This window comes from Nanorana parkeri, unplaced genomic scaffold, assembly GCF_000935625.1.
Source record: "Nanorana parkeri isolate BGI_ZX_2015 unplaced genomic scaffold, ASM93562v1 scaffold215, whole genome shotgun sequence".
Classification (NCBI taxonomy): domain Eukaryota; kingdom Metazoa; phylum Chordata; class Amphibia; order Anura; family Dicroglossidae; genus Nanorana; species Nanorana parkeri.
Window position 1 is genome coordinate 559,623 of NW_017306483.1, and position 18,482 is coordinate 578,104.

The following is an 18,482-nucleotide window of genomic DNA, read 5'->3' on the forward strand; positions in this document are numbered from 1 at the left end:
CTTTAATCTAGAAATCTAGGCTGCTGGAAAGGTTACCAGCTATCCTTATAGCAGCTCTGCTTTTGTATAGAAGTGACAGGGCCACTTTAAAATGTCTGAAATGATTGCTGTACATGTCATTGCACAGGTGCTGTCACTATTCCAGTTTTAGAAATGGACAGAAAAATCTCATTGTTTATTCTGTGGCAAAATACTTTGGTATAGAAGGTCGGGTTTTTTGATCATTTTGGAAAAATTCTGCAGGTTCTAAAAAAAGAGGAAGAAAAAACCCAATGTTCCCCACAGCTAGCCAACAATTGTCTGCTTTGATTGTGTAACCTGCATTACAAGAAACCTGATTCCCATTGCTGTGTGTGTGTGTGTGTGTGTGTGTGTGTGTGTGTGTGTGTGTATATATATCTATATAGATCTATATTTATATAGATCTATATCTATGTAGATCTATATCTATGTAGATCTATATCTATGTAGATCTATATCTATGTAGATCTATATCTATGTAGATCTATATCTATAGGTAGATGGATCTTTTTATATAGTGAATGTCATCTTCCTATATAGCTCACAGGTATAGAAACATATTTTATTTTTTTTGGTGTCATTTTTCCTTTTTTTCAGTTGAATGTGAATTTAATTTATGATTTATCCTAATTATTTATATTATTTATACTATAGATCAAGGGTAAGCAACTTCAGCACTCTAGCTGTGGTGGAACTACAAGTCCAATGAGGAACTGCAAGACTCTGACTGCCCCAGGCATGACTTCAAGAGGCAGAGACATTATGGGACTTGTAGTTTCACCACAGCTGGAGTGCTGAGGGTTGGTTAGCCCTGCTATAGATATTTTGTTTGAGGATGAGTGTCAGCCTTTCCTATATCCCACACTGATCTGTTTTATAGAATGTGAACTGCTAGCTCTGAGGAAGGAGATGCAGATCTCTGAAATGTGTTGGTCTCCTATCCGCTGCACAAAACTGTTGGCGCTAAAGCGCTGCACAAACTGTTGGCGCTCTATAAATCCTGTATAATAATAATATATTTTCAATAACATATTTGGTCATTTTTAATAATCAGTGCCTACGTTGAGTTTGTGAGGAATGTAGGCGTTTCCTCTCCTATAAGAGTGTTTCTGTGATTTTCTACATAAAACTTGTAAATTCCTCCCACCTCTACAGTGTTAAAGAACCCCAGGAAAAATTGTATTAACCCTTGCAGTGGGGCTCTCCTGGCACTGCAAGGGTTAACTGCTTGTGTCTGGATTAAAAAAAAGAAAAGTTATACTCCCCCCCCCCACAATGCTCTGGCCGGTCCCTAGAGCCTCTCTCCCCCAACTGTGCAGTGGTCTAAGGTCCTGTAAATCATCACGTTCTATACATAGTGTATAGACATTAGGATGCCAAGGGAAATTCCAATGCTGCAGTGTAGGAGAAGACAGGGTGGAGGGAGCGCTGTTACAGCTGGCCGGCTCGGAGCTTCTGGTAAGTATAACTTTATTTTTGAACCTAGCAAAAAAACGAGCACTTAAAGGAGAACTATGGGGTTAGGGCTTTTCCCCATAGTTCTCCTTAGGGTAACGGGAGGACACAAACTAGCGTCCTCCCGTCACCCTAAGCTCAGTATACCGCGAGCTACAGCTCGCGGTATACTGAGACGCCGCAGCGGATCCCGACAATTATGTCGGGATCCGCCCAGCTGCGTGAGTGACAGCTGGCTCTGCCTATGTAGAGGCAGAGCCAGCAGTACCCGCCCCCTCCCCCGTCTGTTCCGCCAGTCAGCGCTGGAGGATCGGAGCAGGGAGGGGAGAATCCAGCTCCTCCCCTGTCACGGCAGAGAGCCGTGACAGGATCGAGAAGTGAGCGAACGCCGGTATGTGTTCGCTCACCTCCCGATCTACTGAGCCGACCTGTGACAGTCTCATTGTCACAGGTCGGCTAGAACTATGAGATGAGTGAAAAGCACTCACCTCATAGTTCTCCTTTAATCCATGCAATGCGGGGGTTAACAAAAGGTTTTCCTGGATTTTTTTCTTCAAATTAGCAGCTAGTGACGTTTGCCTTGAGTGTGTCTGAACCTTCAATTGATTGTTCTTTGCCACGTTGTCATTAAGAGCAGGAATGCTGTATGACATGTATATTTCATGGGGATAGACTGAGTGTGCAGCTTTTACACATTTCATTGTGCATTTATAACATGTATTCTCTTTTCCCAATACCAGCAGGTGTCACTATTGCTCTTTTCAGAATTGTATTGAGGATGCATAACCCAGGAGGCTCTGGTGACACATTTCATCATAATGTTAAAGTGAATCAATCATTAGGATAGGCTATATACACTAATCTTACTGGGGCATAGGAGGCACCGTAAGCTGGCAATGTGTACCTTTCTCAATGACCTGCTAAGGAGGGAAACAAGAAAGAGAATGTCTCTAATCTGATATAAATGCAGTTCTCACCTTCCACTAAAATGGCCATTGATACAGTTCTCTTCAAACAACACAGACATAAAACAGTACCCAGGTTCCATATGCTCTATATATGATACCTGGCCATCACACCTGTAGGGGTCTGTTGGACCCCCAAGGGGATAAATATAAAGTTGCCCCCCCTCCCCAAACCTCCTGTCTTCTAAAAGACTTTCCAAGAGTGGAAAGTGTGTCTATAAGAATTTGTGCCCATTCAGCCAAAAGAACATTTGTGAGGTCAGGTACTGATGTTGGATGAGAAGACCTGGCTCACAAACATTCCAGAGGTGTTCAGTAGGGTTGAGGTCGGTACTGATCAGTAGGGTTGAGGTCAGGTACTGATGTTGGATGAGAAGACCTGACTCACAGACATTCCAGTTCATTCCAGTTCATTCCAGAGGTGGTCAGTAGGGTTGAGGTCGGTCCTGATGTTAGATGAGAAGACCTGGCTCACAGTCATTCCAATTAATCCCAATGAGGATTAGTAGTGTTGAGGTGGGGTACTGATGTTGGATGAGAAGACCTGGCTCACAGACATTCTAGTTCATTCCAGAGGTGATCAGTAGGGTTGAGGTCGGCACTGATGTTGGATGAGAAGTCCTGGCTCACAGTCATTCCAATTCATCCCAATGGGGATCAGTAGGGTTGAGGTCAGGGCTCTGTGCAGGACACTTGATTTTCTCCTCACCAAACTTGTCTTTATTGACCTGGCCTTGGTGGAGCAGAAAGAGACTTTTCTCAATTTTCTGAAGTATCTTTTGTATGCTGTAGCATTAACTCTACCCTGTACTAGAAACACTTGAAATAATTTGGGGGTTTCCACATACTTTTTTGTTAGGTAGGTGTGATCAGGTGTCCACAAACGTTTGGTTGGTAACACCTTTCCACTTTCCAAGCAGCTATATATCACACATAACAGCTACAAGTATCTTTGGGGGGGGGGGGTCAGCATGCATGCATGTTTGCGGGAGAAGGGCTTTGCTTCCTTGCTGAGGGTTGGGTGTATGTAGGTGCAGGGTGGAGAGTGGGGGGATAGGGTCTGGGGCTTTGGTGAAAGGGGATGGAGGGTGTTTGGATTACAGAAGGATCCTCCTTTACTACAGCAGCACTACAGTCAGCTCTTGCACAGCCACACTGTTGCTAAGTTTGTAACCGTTGCGCCAAAAACTAATGACTGAGCAGTACAGTAGGCATCATCTTTGACCTCCCCGTCCAGTGCGCTCCTTAATCTAACAGTCTTGGTCAGACACATCCCCTCTCTTCCTCAGCTTTACATGTGTTCATCAGGACATTTGTGACAAGGGGTGTGGCCATTACTCATCTCTGCCAACATAGAGCACTGCAGTGGGAGGGCAGGGACTGGAGAACGTATCCGCAGAAAAAGCTTTTCCTAGTAAAAATCGGTTAAAAATCTTAACATACAGCGACTATAAAGAGACGAGGTTATGAAACTTCAGCTGAGTTTCAAATGTCAGATTTAGCCACAGATTTAAATTCTGGGCCTCCAACTTGGCACTCAGTTTGCAAAACAATCAGCCGCAGCATTTCCACAGCTTGCATTATATCCTCAAAAGGGGAGTAGGTATGAATCAGCAAAAGGTAGCTAAAATGACTGCAGCTATGCAAATCTAGCTGGTGAATGTGTAACGGACGTCTTTATTGTTGTAAATGAGGTCGGGGGGTCTCCTTCATTGTGTAAAGCGTCTTGTTGGTTGTCCTGGCCCTTTAATGCTAGAACAGGAAGGGTGTAGGCCGTCCAGGAGTCCTGGGTGCTTCCCAGCAATCACTGACTTGTTGTTTTATTGCTGCTGTCTGCAGTCCCTGCATTGCTCCTGGGAATCCTGTGTGTCCTGCGGAGATGTACGAGAGAGTTCTGTGAATCAGGCAGCTACTAACAAACAAGCCCCTGTGTATGAATGTGCTCTCCATACAATGATTTCATTGCTGGCAGGACATTTATTATGTGTTACTACCAAGATGCTTACTTCACTAATAGGCGGCTCCTGGCTGCCCACGGGGATAACTGCTGCTCATCTTAATCATTGCTCTTAAAGGGAACCTGAGCGTGTCCCACATAGGGCAAATCAACAGGTTCACTTTAATGGAGGCCCCCACCATTCACACATTACCTTTCATTAATACTTCCACTGGCCTTTTTGGCTGCCAGGAGCAAATAGATAAAGCCAGTACATCATGTATGGGGAGCATGTGGTTCTTCCATTACCTTCCATGTGTCAGCTTTGCGGCTTGGTGATTGGCCGCTCCAACACCCAGTGTAATCACATGGTGGTAGAGAGAGAGTCCTGATCCTTGTGTAAGCTCTAGGTCGAAATGTCTACAGAATTTACCATAAAGTTCCTTTTAAAAGGGTCATGGAATTTGGGAATAAATGTTTGTGGATTTGCTATTTAGAACTGTCGCCATTGCCCCTAAAGGGTTAGTCCAAACACTAAACTGAGCTTAAAGCTGAACTCCATGCTCCCTGCTCCCCTTTTTTCTAAAGTGTTCTGCCCGGTCACATGACACACTTGGTCCCTTACCTTTTTGGTCTTTGCCTGGCAGTGGGTGGTCCCGGATATTGTAGAAAGCGGTGATGTGGTGACATAAGCGCCACTCTCTGCATCAATACACTGTTAGTGTAGGACCTCATGCTAAAGGGGTGGGAACATGACACCCCGGAACTTAATCAGCCTGGGTGAATGATGCTGGATGTACTTCAGCCTGGAAGACTGAGGGCATCTTGTGGTAAAAAGAGGTACTGCAGGAGACAACTCCAGATAGAGGGTAAGCTTTGTAGCCAGAGCTGATTTTCTTTCAATGAAGTCTTCAGCATTCGCAACTTCCTGGAATATTGATTGCCGGGAGGGAGAGAGAGAGAGAGAGGCAGGGAGCATATATAGCAATTAGTTGAAAAATTAATCAGGCAACTAATAGGTTATGAAAATAATAGCTGCAGCCCTAAATGCCTTCCTCCCCCCATCACATGTGGTGTTTCCTTCCCCTGATCAAGGCACAGTAGTGAAGTAGAGGGCGGCAGAATGAAGCACAGTGCGGTGGAAGCACTGAGCAGTGGAGTGGAGGTTGTAGGCAGTCCACACTCCTGGACGTTTTGAATGCTGAAGGCTTTGCTGGAAGACAGAGGTGATGAGACTCGTTAAAAGTTGAATATTTACATTCTACTATTTGAGGGAGCTCTTCTACGGATTATTTGGGGCAAGTGGCAGTCATTTTAAAAGTGCACATTGGCTACAAGGTCTTCTTTACTGACTCTTCAATTCTGGACTCATTTGTGTACGCTTTAAAAAGCCCTTTACTAAGAGCAATGGTTAGGCTGCTGTTGCCTTCCTATAATATGCAGGCTGTCACTGACGTCCGGACATTCCATGTTATTTACCTAAAACAAGCGAGGTTAGGACGTCTAATCGGGAGACTTGTTTCTGACTCAGAAAGTACTGAAGTTGAGGATCAGCATGACAGACGGGTTGCTAGCAATTTTAGAAGACAGAGGTGCCATAGATAAGTGGAAGTGGCCCCTTCCTTCACCTGCACCCATCACACCCCACTGGCTGGTAAAATGACAGCTGTGGTCTGATTGGTTGCTGCAGGCAGCGTACTTTTTCCCTCCAGCTTTCATATCATCCTGTCCATTGGCTGCCTTTGCTGTGTTTTGGCTTATCCCGAATTCTGTGTCTGTTATGGGAAAAACATGTCCCGATCGCCCACGAGTGGTGCAGCACGTTCAACGCTGAATCATCACTCTTATCTATTAGCTATAAATAGCGTCAGCTTGGCCTAATTTCTACAAACGTCTCGCCCTGTGCAGCCTCTGTACTCCACGGAGGATTGTCAGCTCTGCAGGCAAGCTCTCTGTAGTTGCTTGCCATATTTGCTAGCTGAGGGAATAGTGTGGCTTGGCCCGGGATCTGCTGTTTGTACACAGATGTTCCTGTTTATTACATTGCTCATTAATTTAATAGCTGATTAGAATCGTTTGGCCGCTCTGGGCTCCACGTGCCTTCTGCAATTGATCACGAGTTTGTCCATTGTTTAATATGCATTCTTAACGTCTTCTGGGTGGGCCACTCTCTGGCCTGTTCATTGTCAAGGCACTGGTGACATAGAAGAGACACGAAGGCTATGCATCAATAAAGCCTTAAGTTCTCTATGAATTCTTAAAGCTGAACTCCGGGCGCAAAAACTTTCATTGAAATATTTTCTTCAATAGGCACAAAGGATATAAATCCACTTTGTGTGCACCAAATGCCTTTGCAATCTCAATGATTACTTTGTGATATCATCACTGTGCTGTACATAGCTTGTGCAGAGGACCGAGCTGTAGGAGGGAACCAGCAGGCCCCACCCACTACAGGCTGCCTGCAGGAAACTACAAGAGGGGGTGGAGACGAGATCAGTCTCCCTGCACAAGGAGAGAGAGCAACGGTGACTGGTCTTTATTACAGGAGAGGGTGGAGACAAGACCAGTCACCCTGCACAATGAGAGAGCAGCAGTGACCGTTCATTATTACAGGAGGGGGCGGAGATGAGACCAGCCACCCTGCACAAGGAGAGAGGGCAACGGTGACTGGTCTTTATTACAGGAGAGGGCGGAGACAAGACCTGTCACCCTGCACAAGGAGAGAGAGCAGCAGTGCCGGTCTTTATTACAGGAGGGGGCGGAGACCAGACCAATCACCCTGTACAAGGAGAGGGAGCAGCAGCAATGGCCGGTCTTTATTGCAGGAAGCTCAGATTACTGCACAGATCTGGAAGAAATACACACATGCATCATGATTCAAGGAAGAATTCACATGACTCTTGTATTTGGACAATATTTGCTTATCCCGGAGTTTAGCTTTTATTGTGGATCCACAAATAATAGGTAGTGATGAACCTGGGCTTGGTAAAGTCTGCCTGTGTATGATTACTTTTAAGGTGAACCTGTACCCATGCAAGGCGCCATTAAAGGGATAGCACTGCTTCTAAATACCTTTGTTCGTTCCTTGTTAATCTGCTTGGAGCTAGCACGGGTCTAATGACTCTAGCCCCAACCCAGTGCTCAGGCCTGGCATTGGCTGCTCAGGAATGCAGCATTGCATCTTGGGAGGAAGGGGAATGTGTCTCATGCTCCCCCCACACTCTTCACTCCAGTAAGTGAAAAGAGTGGAGGGGAACCCCCTTTAAGCCCAACCCATTCATTGACCAATGTCGTCATCTGTTGTGTATAGATAAGCTGACATGGTGTCTCGTTCCCTCTGCAGCTTCTTCACCTGTGTTGGTGCCTCAGCTCCTGACCGTACAAAATGGAGGACATGCAACATCACCTGTTAAATCTGAAGCCAAGACCATTGTGCCTGCCCCGAGCACTGGCAAGAGCAGCCCTACTGAGGTGGACGTAAGTATTGGAGGAAGGAGGGGGGTGATTTAAGTTATATTACAAAGCAAGCTGTATATTTATATCTGAATCTCCTCCACTCCTCTCCTCCCTGGAATCATGCTTCTAAACCCAGGAACACATTTTTATATATTGTAGCTCGCCAGTCCTTAGATGTGGTGGCCGCATTCGTTTTTTCTTTTTTTTTTTTCGGTTCTTTTTCCCCCCTCTCTTATTGGTGATCCTGCCTGTAACACATTTGCTAGTTTAGGGTCACAATGATCCATGACCATACCGTATCTATGGAGGAGCAGTGTTGGCGCCCTAGGACACGTCTATAATAACCTCCCCCTCTTCTCCTTAACACAGAGAGGAGGGGTTCTCTAGTCCAAAGAGAGCTGTGAATAATAATAACTGATAGGACTGCTGCAAGACAATGAGCACAGAATATCGTCAGCTCCCAAGATTTCTGGCAAGATCAACCGGCAATTTTTTTGCACTTATTGGACAAATACCATCCTCCGTACTTCATGTTGAGCATTTTTGTGTTTCAAGTAATGCACAGCAAAACACTCCGGTGTAAATGTGGCCTTAAAGTATATGTAACATCTTTTTGTTTGGGATGGAGTAGGGAAAGCCCAGGGTAAGCAGGAAGTGAGTGGAAACACCTCCAAAGTGAGTGCTGTCATTAGAATGGGGGTGCCTGTTGGAAGATTTCCTCTCGATTTTTGTTCTAGTGACAACAGTAACATTTGGGTTGACAATGATCAGCAGGAAAAATATAGAGTGTGAATCTCCCCAAAAACCTGACAGAGGTTCAGTCCTCATCCTTCTCAACCTCATCCCAAACTAGAAAGACAGGTTGTTGCTGTAGATACCATTTAACAGATTAGTGTCTTGGCAGCCTTTGTCTTGGAATGAATGACTTGAGGCTCTTTGTGGTGCCATTAGTGCCTAGGGCATCATCAAGCTGCATCCTGAGTACATTTTTAGCCATCTGATGGTCGCTCCATGGTGTATAGACCAGAGATATTACAGGGTTCCATAGATGTTGCAGGGTGGGTTCCGTAGATGTTGCAGGGTGGGTTTCATAGATGTTGCAGGGTGGGTTTCATAGATGTTGCAGGGTGGGTTCCGTAGATGTTGCGGGGTGGGTTCCGTAGATGTTGCAGGGTGGGTTCCGTAGATGTTGCGGGGTGGGTTCCGTAGATGTTGCAGGGTGGGTTCCGTAGATGTTGCAGGGTGGGTTCCGTAGATGTTGCAGGGTGGGTTCCGTAGATGTTGCAGGGTGGGTTCCGTAGATGTTGCAGGGTGGGTTCCGTAGATGTTGCAGGGTGGGTTCCGTAGATGTTGCAGGGTGGGTTCCGTAGATGTTGCAGGGTGGGTTCCGTAGATGTTGCAGGGTGGGCTCCGTAGATGTTGCAGGGTGGGCTCCGTAGATGTTGCAGGGTGGGCTCCGTAGATGTTGCAGGGTGGGCTCCGTAGATGTTGCAGGGTGGGCTCCGTAGATGTTGCAGGGTGGGCTCCGTAGATGTTGCAGGGTGGGCTCCGTAGATGTTGCAGGGTGGGCTCCGTAGATGTTGCAGGGTGGGCTCCGTAGATGTTGCAGGGTGGGCTCCGTAGATGTTGCAGGGTGGGCTCCGTAGATGTTGCAGGGTGGGCTCCGTAGATGTTGCAGGGTGGGTTCCGTAGATGTTGCGGGGTACCATATATATTGCAGGGTTGAGGCCTATGATGATGATCTTTGACAATAACACGCGTGTAATTCCATTATTCCCTCTAGCCTAAGCTCTTAAAGAGACAGCAGCGCATGATCAAGAACCGAGAATCGGCATGCCAGTCTCGGAGGAAGAAGAAGGAATATGTGCAGGGCTTGGAGGGCAGACTGCAGGAGACGCAGAGACAGCTGGAGAACGCTCGCCGGGAGAACAGAGAACTGCGGGAGACAGTGCAGCATCTGATGAGAGAGGTATTTAGAGAGAAAAAAAAACAGCATTTCATTAAATTCACGTGCATCTGTAGGGCGCATATTAGCATTATTAAATCACATTATTAGTGATTGTCTTGCCAGGACTCGGAACAGCTGACCCCTTGGGGGGCATAGGTCACATGGTCTCAGATTTCCACTCATTGCTACAGCTTTCTAAAGTGTAGTGTATACACAGAGCTCTGGGAGGGGGGAGCAGAGTGCTGACTTGAATGACATCACTGCATTACCTGAAATCCTTGAGGATGAATTGCTCCACAGTGCCTGTTGTTTTGTGTTAACGTTTCACCTTTTTTTCCCCCCCCTTTGACATTACAGTCACCATTACAAGTATCCCGTCTTGCAAATCTGATTTTGTACTTTGCCTCTGTATTCCTACAGAACACCTCACTGCGCGGCTCCTCCGGGAATCGGAAAGTAGTATGTGTGATGGTTGTACTTCTGTTCCTTGCCTTTAACTTTGGACCAACAAGGTGAGTCAGAAACTGCTGTTCAGTAGTGAAAATACTCTCATTAGTACTCTTTCTTGTTTTGTACCGCTGAAGACGTATCATCACTTGGAGGAGTAATGAAACATCTTCACTGTCACAGAACAGGCGCAGTGGAATTTGACTAACATCACCGGGCTTGTAAAATTCTTGCAGGGGCAGCTGCTGAGAGGCGATTTCCTATTAATGTAAAAATCGTATGGAAAGTCACTCGCACTTCGGATTAATACCAAGTCAATCTCTTTATTGACTGTAGTGGTGTCGCATATCAAAGCAACGTTTCGGAGCCAAGTGGTCCCTTTTCAGGCAAAAGACGTCGCTTTGATATGTGACACCACTACAGTCAATAAAGAGATTGACTTGGTATTTATCTGGAGTGCAAGTGACTTTCCATACAATTTTTGCATGTTTTCGCAGAGGCATCTGCTGTCACTACAGCACCCGCCCTATACTGGGTTTTCATTCCGGTCAGGAGTGTGATGGGACACACTTTTTGTTGAATTCCTATTAATGTAGACACCCCCATACTACATCTCCCAAGTGCTCATTTACCTAAACACAGTGTTGTGGGCAGGCCGTTGAGAGTCAAGGTTGCTGGAAAAGTAATCAATGTATGCATATGGAGAGGGACAGAGAGGGGTGGGGGATGGGGGGAGCTCTGTAGTCTAGTCGAAAGACCTGACATTGCTAGTTTGGATTTCATTTTAGGAGAGGCAGCGTTGTCAGCCCACTAGAGAAAGTTAGGAGCTCCCTGGATTTCTGGCAGATTATCCACTATACTTCCGCAGTGTTTTTAAAGAGATAACACATAGGGAAATGAGCATGTATTGCAGAGATGTATTGCATATGTTTCTTTTGCCCAGGTATACCCTTTTAAAAGCACTAGAGATGTGTTTAGCATCCTCCTCCAGGTTTAGTGAAAATGTGTTGCTACTGTTCCTTTTAATAATTTTCGGTTGGTGCTTCTTTCAGGTTAGAGGGCATTAATAATACGCTGTTCGTGTTTCTCTGTCAGTTTCATACCCAGTGTACAGGAGGAGTCTGTGAAAAGCCCAGAAATATCCAGCAACGTTCGGCACTTATTGTCTTACAAAAATGAAGACGACTCATCGAAGCTGCCGCAAACGAAGCTCTACACGCCCCGTCCTGCTAAACCGAAGAGCACTTACAGGTAGCTGCAATTGTTAAACAACAACTCAGGGCAAATAAAAGATTTACCCTTGCAGTGGGGGTGGAGGGATGGCTATCCCCGCACTGCAAGGGTTAAGTGCTCATTTTGTTTAGGGGGCTGGAATAAGGCAGATACACTCAGCTGATGCTCAGTCCTGCCAGCTCCCTCCAGGCTGCCAGGCCGGGTCCTACAGCCTCTTCTTCCCTGGTCTAAGGTTTGCTGGCGTCATCACGCCTTTTGCAGGTCCATTGACCTGCATTAGATGTGAGAACGCCAAGGTACATTCCATAGCTGGAGCAGAAGGGAAGGGAGGTGAGCGCTGACTGCCACGGGAGCCAGGATCAGGTAGGTAGAACAGCTTTATTGTAGTGCAGGGTTAGCCACACTGCAAGGGTACGTTTTTTTTTTTTATTTGCCTAGAGTTCTTATTTAAAGCAGAGCTCCAGGCAGATGAAATAAATATCCTTTACTCCAGTATTATTCATTAAAAGAAAAATTGAATGTGTTTTAAGCCGGTAAAGTGGAAGTAAAGTCTGGTGTCCCCCGCACACACAAAAACTTTCTATTTCTTTAGTTCATCCAATGACTGACCAATGCTCCAAACACACGGTATAGTCTGTTTCACCCCTGTTCCTGCTGAAGCCGGTGTCATCTTTACTGAGTCTCAGCGTTTACGTCTCCACCTTCCACGGCTACGCAAATAATACGCATGAGTAGACTGAAAGGATCCAAGCCTTGCTTTAAATTTCAACACAGCAATGCATTAGGAAAAGGAGGTGGCTCTTTACCACCCCTGTGATGTTGCTGGTAAACACTAGAAAGTTAGAAAGTTAAGACCGATTGGCTAGCGTACTCCTAGGGAGGGGGAGGGGGGGCTCCTTATATTTTTAGACTGAGGTGTCTAACTGTATAATAATGAACAGAAAAGGAAAAAAGTAAGGAGCGCTCCTTCCTATTTTCCTTTTCTGCTAGTAAACACTAAAAGACTCCTGAGAGTGAACGCCAATGCCGGGCGGGGATCTGTGATAACGTCTTCCTGGCATATCGCTGTTCACATCTCAGCACAGCCTGGATGTTAAGAATATGCAACAAACCACGCTGGTGCCAGTGACGTTACTGAGAAAATAAAAAACTATCTCACAATTGCAATAGCTTTTGCAAATGAGGATAGCAACAGATAATATTTACAATGTGCTTTTATATTAGGACCACTTAACGTGCTGACTTTACTTCCACTTTAAGGACCAAGGAGACCTTCTCTGATGGATCATACCCAAGTGTGTAGCTGTTGGGATCTGCTGTGCAAATTATGTTTCTATACTTTTTACCAAGACCATCATTTTGGTTTCGTAATAAAAAGGACAAATCACTGAACTTTATATATGTATAGTAACACTTTTTTTTTAAATATACGGAGAATTAAAACACATTTTGAAAGACACTTCAGTGGTATGATTGAGTCATGAGGTGGTTGGTTATAGGGACGGCAATGGAAGGATTTCTTTGATTGTTTTCCTATCTCCATAGACAAGGGAATTAGCTTTTTAGAGAAGGGTCCCAGGGTTAGATGACATTTGTGGGCTTCAACTGTCACTCTGCCTTGATATGAGTTGTGTAGAATATATCTGTGGTATATACATTTGCGATTTCTTGTTTCTTGCAGTAATGCTAGTGCGTCACTGGCTAACGTGAAGCACCTGATGGTCCATGACTTGGATCAGCTTTTCCTGGCATCGGACTGCAGACACTTTAATCGCACTGAGTCCCTCAGGTATGTGGCTGCGTTTTGGAAACTATTGCTTTAGTTTAGTAGCAGTCAACAGCTAATTATATGTGTGTGTGTGTGTGTGTGTGTGTGTGTGTGTGTTATCCTATAAGTCCAGGGTGGGCCCTTGATACCCTGGGCTCATGGGACGTAAGATACTGATGCTGAGCCTTATTCAGCCCAGTAGAAGTCTGGTGCTTGCAGAGTCGCAAAGGACAGCCTCGGGAACAGTGTGGGTATAGTAGCTGGAGCTACTTTTATATTTTTTTACATGCTGGGGATCGATCATTTAATTGTTTGCACAAGCTGGGTTAGGATTATAGAAAAAAAAGGAATTTTCTTTCTTTCATTTTATGTTTGTCATCACATATTGTGTATGTCAATCATTTCTACAAATCAGATTAGCTGATGAGATCAGCTTGTGGATTCGTCGACATCAAAATGAAAGGAAGACAGGAAAGCATCCTCCAAAAAAGCAGAGGAAAATAAGGGTAAGTAGGTGAAGGGACAGCATGGAAATTGGAATTACAGATGCCTGAATGCTGTGTAACTACTCTGCCTCTCCTTTCCCAGAATCCTCAGGTACGGAGCAACGTGGCCATATCAGACCTGGTCCCAGCTCACACGACCAGAATGCAGTCACATAGGTTGGTCTGCAACGCTTCATCTTCTTATTTGTCCAGCATTGTCTTCAGTGTTACTTTAAGCAAAAATTGAAACACTATGGGGGGAATTTATCAGCTGCGAGTGTTTGAACTTGCACGGAATATATTTGCACCAGATTTATCAAGCTAGTGTAATGTTCTTCATAAATGAGGTTTAATAGACTCCAGGAAAGAAGACTTGTAACTCCAGGCAAAAAGCTTAACTGTCTCTTCTTGAAGTAATGGTCTAGGGGACTTCTTAAGTTGTGATTGTTTTCTTAGGTGATGCTCCAGTTTCAGACAGCCCAGAACAAGTGCAGATGAAAACAGGTGCAAAAAAACGTGCAGTTGAAGTAGTGCAAGCTCAGGTCAAAACAGACACACATGTTAAAAGACAGATTTGCACATAAAAAAATGATCTAAGAGGCTAAAACTGTCACAATTGCTTTGATAAATTCCCCCCAATGTATTCATTGTTCATTAGAAACTGATCTCATCATAAGAACCTGCATATGTCATGAGCCTCCACACTGAGAGAGGAAGGCAATAGAGCCAATCAGGCTCTCCTGGACTGTACAACGCTATTTGTCTTCAGTCCAGAACATGCCCGAAGAAGCAAAGAACAGATAGATGACCTCATTTGTATGCTACTGCTCCTTATTGTCTAGTCATCTGGATGGAGCAGGGATGTGATGAGCTGTTTTCCTTACCTGTAGTGGAGAAGGCAGGTCACCAGCCAGGCTTATAAGATTAGATATGTCTGCGGGCAAGGGTCATCATTGCAGAAAAGTGCAATGGGGGGTTGAGTTAGTTCAACTTTTCTTTTTATTGTGAGAAGGTGAACGTATCCTTTAAACACATTCTTGCAAAGAAACTGGTCATTTTGTGAATTTAGATCCGACAAAGATGCTGAAATAGGATTACTCCTCCCATGGGAAGGTAAGTACCTACCAACCCCACTTACACTAACTAATACTCCTAAAGGGTCATAGAGTGAATGTTCTGTGCACATGGCTTCTCCAGACATCTTGGATCACTTCAGAGTATAAACGATGTTGGAGGATACATTTACCTTTGCTTAAGAGGAGTAACTATTTCAGCGCTGGGATTTTTTTGGTGTAGATTTAAAAGGAGAACTATGAGGTGAGTGATTTCCACTCATCCTCATAGTTAGAGCCGACCTGTGACAACGAAGCTGTCACAGGTCGGCTCTATTGATCGGGAAGTGAGCGAACACATTCCGTCGCTCGTTCAACTTTCCGATCATCTCCCTGCAGAGAACAGTGACTGTCGGTCACCGCTCCCCGCAGGGTTTCCCCCACTCTCTCTGATCCTCCAGCGCTGACTGGAGGAACGGATGAGGGAGGGGCGGGTACAGCTGGCTCTGCCTCTAGATAGGCAGAGCCAGCTGTCACTCACGCAGCTGGGTGGATCCAGACAGTATTGTCGGGATCCGTCCCGGCTGCGGCACTCTCAGTATATCGCGGGCAATAGCCAACTATATACTGAGCTTTGGGTCACGGGAGGAGGTTAGTATATGTCCTCCCATGACCCTAAAGAGAGCTATGGGGAAAACCACTTACCCCATAGTTCTCTTTTAACAGCTGCTTTAGTTCGAGTTATGTACTTGTGGAGAACTGCGATTCTATTTCTATGGATCCTGTCAGCTGACCGCATATTCTCATTGATCCCTGTTCTATCTCACAGGATAGCGAATGCTCCTCTGCAGCTGTTCGGTCCTCAGGAGCACAGCGATCATTCCCTGATGGACGCCATCGAGAGACGGGAAGATACCTTCTATGTGGTCTCATTCCGGAGGGTCAGTACTGTGGCCGTCTCTTCTGTGTTCTGTTTTTTCACTGATTTCTCCTTATAATTGGTTCATATTTTTTTCTTCAGGATCATCTTCTCTTGCCAGCTATAAGTCACAACAAGACATCTCGGCCTAAAATGACTCTGGTGATGCCAGCCTTGCCTGTGAATGGTAAGTGACCGAGTGTAAGGGGTGAATGTTCCAACACATACTCCTGACGTCTTGTATGTGTTGGATACTCCCATAGCAAGATCTCTCAGGTATAGTTTCCTTCTGCCCCTCCTGTTACAGTCTCCACAATATGTAATAAATATTAATCCCGGCCGGTATGGGGGATCCCCTTATAATGGGCACAGCAGGCGTGCAGAACCCGGGTACGCAGCACAGATCTCACCAGCGTCCATAAGATAGTAGATGCTGTCTGCTGGTGTAAAGCCAAACTCCCGCCTTATCTTCAGTACAGTTGTACAGTCTCCTCCATGGAGCAGCACAGCACTGGAGCCAAAGGAAATACCTGGTACTGCTAAGTATGGAACAGCATGTGACTGACACCATGTGACACCGCTGGACCAATCAGTGCGATCACACACATAGCCTTGTGTAAGATACAACTACATCAACTTGTGTATTGTACAGGGCTTTCCCTTTGCTCCTGTTGGCTGAACTAATCAGTAGGGGAGCAAAAGTAAGGTATACGTGTCTGTTGAGGTCTGCATTAAAAGCTGAACTCTAGCTTTCCCTTCAGTCTTGCACAGTTGTACAGGCTCCTCTGCTGTACTGATAACGATTTCACTGCACACTCTGAGCTTCTCACAATGTGCAATTAGAAACTGCAGTAAGTCAGATAGAGTCCGTCTCATATCCTGACTGGAGGATGTCAAGCATCATCTAGCGCTTTTCTTCCCAGCCTGACTGTCCCTGGCCCACCCCTTTTATTCATTGGATGTCGGTTCCTTTAAAAATGGAGGCTCAGCATCACCTTTAAGGCATTTTGATATTGGCATAACTCCTACCAAGCGTCAGCCCACTGCTTGCATCAGGGCTGCGGAGTACTGAGGCAGGGTGCTGTGATGTTTTCAGGAAGCTATGTACAGCACCCTGCCGACCCCTCCCACCAGCCATGATCTGCCTGCATTGCAAGTGCTGCACATGTTGCCAAGTCTGCTAAGTGCCCTATAAAAGTCAGACATGAAACCGCATATAGAGGTGAACTACTTAATACGACAATCATAGAGAGAGAAGTGCAGCTCCTCATAATAATTGCCTCCAGCAGTGTTCAGACCTATTCACTTAATCCTTTTTTCCAGTGGGACTTGCTTGGGAAGCTGATTGAATGCAGAGCCACATAAGCACCGGATACACATCCACATTCAGGGCCGGTTCACACCACAAAGTCTGTGTTCCAGAGCGTTCGGCCTCTGCAAAACGGAAGCTGGCCGGCTCCCTGCGTTCAGGGGCGGGAGGAGGCATGGCGGATGCATTGAAGTCAATGGCACCACAGTGGGATCGGCCGCACCCGGAATGTAGGCACATTAGTGCCTGCGTTCCGTTCCAGTGTGATCTGCAGGAAAACAGGCACTAATGTGCCTGCGTTCCGGGTGCTGGCGATCGCACTGCGGGCGCGGGGCGTAGCTGCTGTGCCATTGACTACAATGCACCGCCACACCCTGTCACGCCCCTGAACGTAGGCAGCCGGCTGGCTTGCGTTCCAGAGGCCGAACGCTCTGGAATGCAGACTTTGGTGTGTGAACCGGCCCTAGTGCCCATGTCTAAGAAGCCTAAAATGGAAGCTCTGATTGGCTGGTATAGGAAGCCAAAAACGTTTTTTCAGACACTTCTAGTAGTGAGACCTTGTGTCGTTCCCTATTACTACCTCACTGAATTCTCTCTTTACCTCTTCTTCTGCCCCCTACAGACAACGTGTACAACAACTCCAAAGGCTATGAGACCATGATGCAGATAGACTGCGAGGTTATGGACACCAGAGTCATCCAAATCAAGTCCTCCACGGTCCCTCCTTCACTGCGCACGCCTCACAGTCCTCCTCAACAGCAGGGGGCGTCACGGGGGAACCTCTCCCTATATCTACAGGACCAAATGACGCCGGATGATGGTCAGAACTGAGCCCGGAGGAGGCAGAACACGAGCACTTATCACTTTCTCTACAGAAACATGGAAGTGTAAATATACCTATATGTATATAAGAGGATCTAGCCGCGTGTGAGGGTGGCTGAGACGAGCGCGTTGCTCTAGCATTTTCTTACTTCTGGAAAGCTGTGTTGGGGCCTTGGGCTAGTTTTTCCCCATCGGGAAAGTGCCAGGAGCAAAAATACATCATACAGCTTCTTTTTTTATTTAATTTACTAGGCCGTAGCTATATCACGTAGCCGCCTTTGTAAATTGGACTGGATAAGGGAACACTTGATAGCACTGTGCGCTTGTAAATAAGAAAATTATATATGATGCTAATATAGGAATATCGGTGATATGCGGCCAGTAGGAACCCTTCATTACACCCTTCCATCTTCTCATTGCTTGGTCTGGTAGTCTTAAAACCTATACAGGCCAGTTTATCAAATCAAGTAACCCATAGCAACCAATCAGCTTTCACTATTCGTTATTGGTACAGCTCATAAAAACCGGTTGCTATGAGTTACTACATTTAATCTGTGAACACAGCTCTCTCTGCTGCCTTACTGGGTAAGACTTTCCATGCGCATGTGTATAGCAGCGGGCGATGTAAAAAAATTGGACTGTTCACATAATACCATCTTCTATTAA

General features: G+C 45.8%; 1 protein-coding gene across 1 annotated transcript in view; it reads left to right on the forward strand.

Moving 5' to 3' along the window:
* ATF6B (activating transcription factor 6 beta) overlaps positions 1 to 17,911 on the forward strand; it is a 33,645-nt gene extending 15,734 nt beyond the window's left edge. Inside the window, exons 8-17 of the mRNA XM_018555853.1 lie at positions 7,721 to 7,854; positions 9,617 to 9,802; positions 10,202 to 10,293; positions 11,324 to 11,479; positions 13,143 to 13,250; positions 13,645 to 13,735; positions 13,818 to 13,891; positions 15,596 to 15,707; positions 15,788 to 15,872; positions 17,617 to 17,911. Of these exons, the coding sequence (XP_018411355.1) occupies positions 7,721 to 7,854; positions 9,617 to 9,802; positions 10,202 to 10,293; positions 11,324 to 11,479; positions 13,143 to 13,250; positions 13,645 to 13,735; positions 13,818 to 13,891; positions 15,596 to 15,707; positions 15,788 to 15,872; positions 17,617 to 17,825 (1,247 nt within the window). The 3' untranslated portion in view covers positions 17,826 to 17,911. The remainder of the gene's footprint in view (positions 1 to 7,720; positions 7,855 to 9,616; positions 9,803 to 10,201; positions 10,294 to 11,323; positions 11,480 to 13,142; positions 13,251 to 13,644; positions 13,736 to 13,817; positions 13,892 to 15,595; positions 15,708 to 15,787; positions 15,873 to 17,616) is intronic.
* The last annotated feature ends 571 nt before the right edge of the window (positions 17,912 to 18,482 follow it).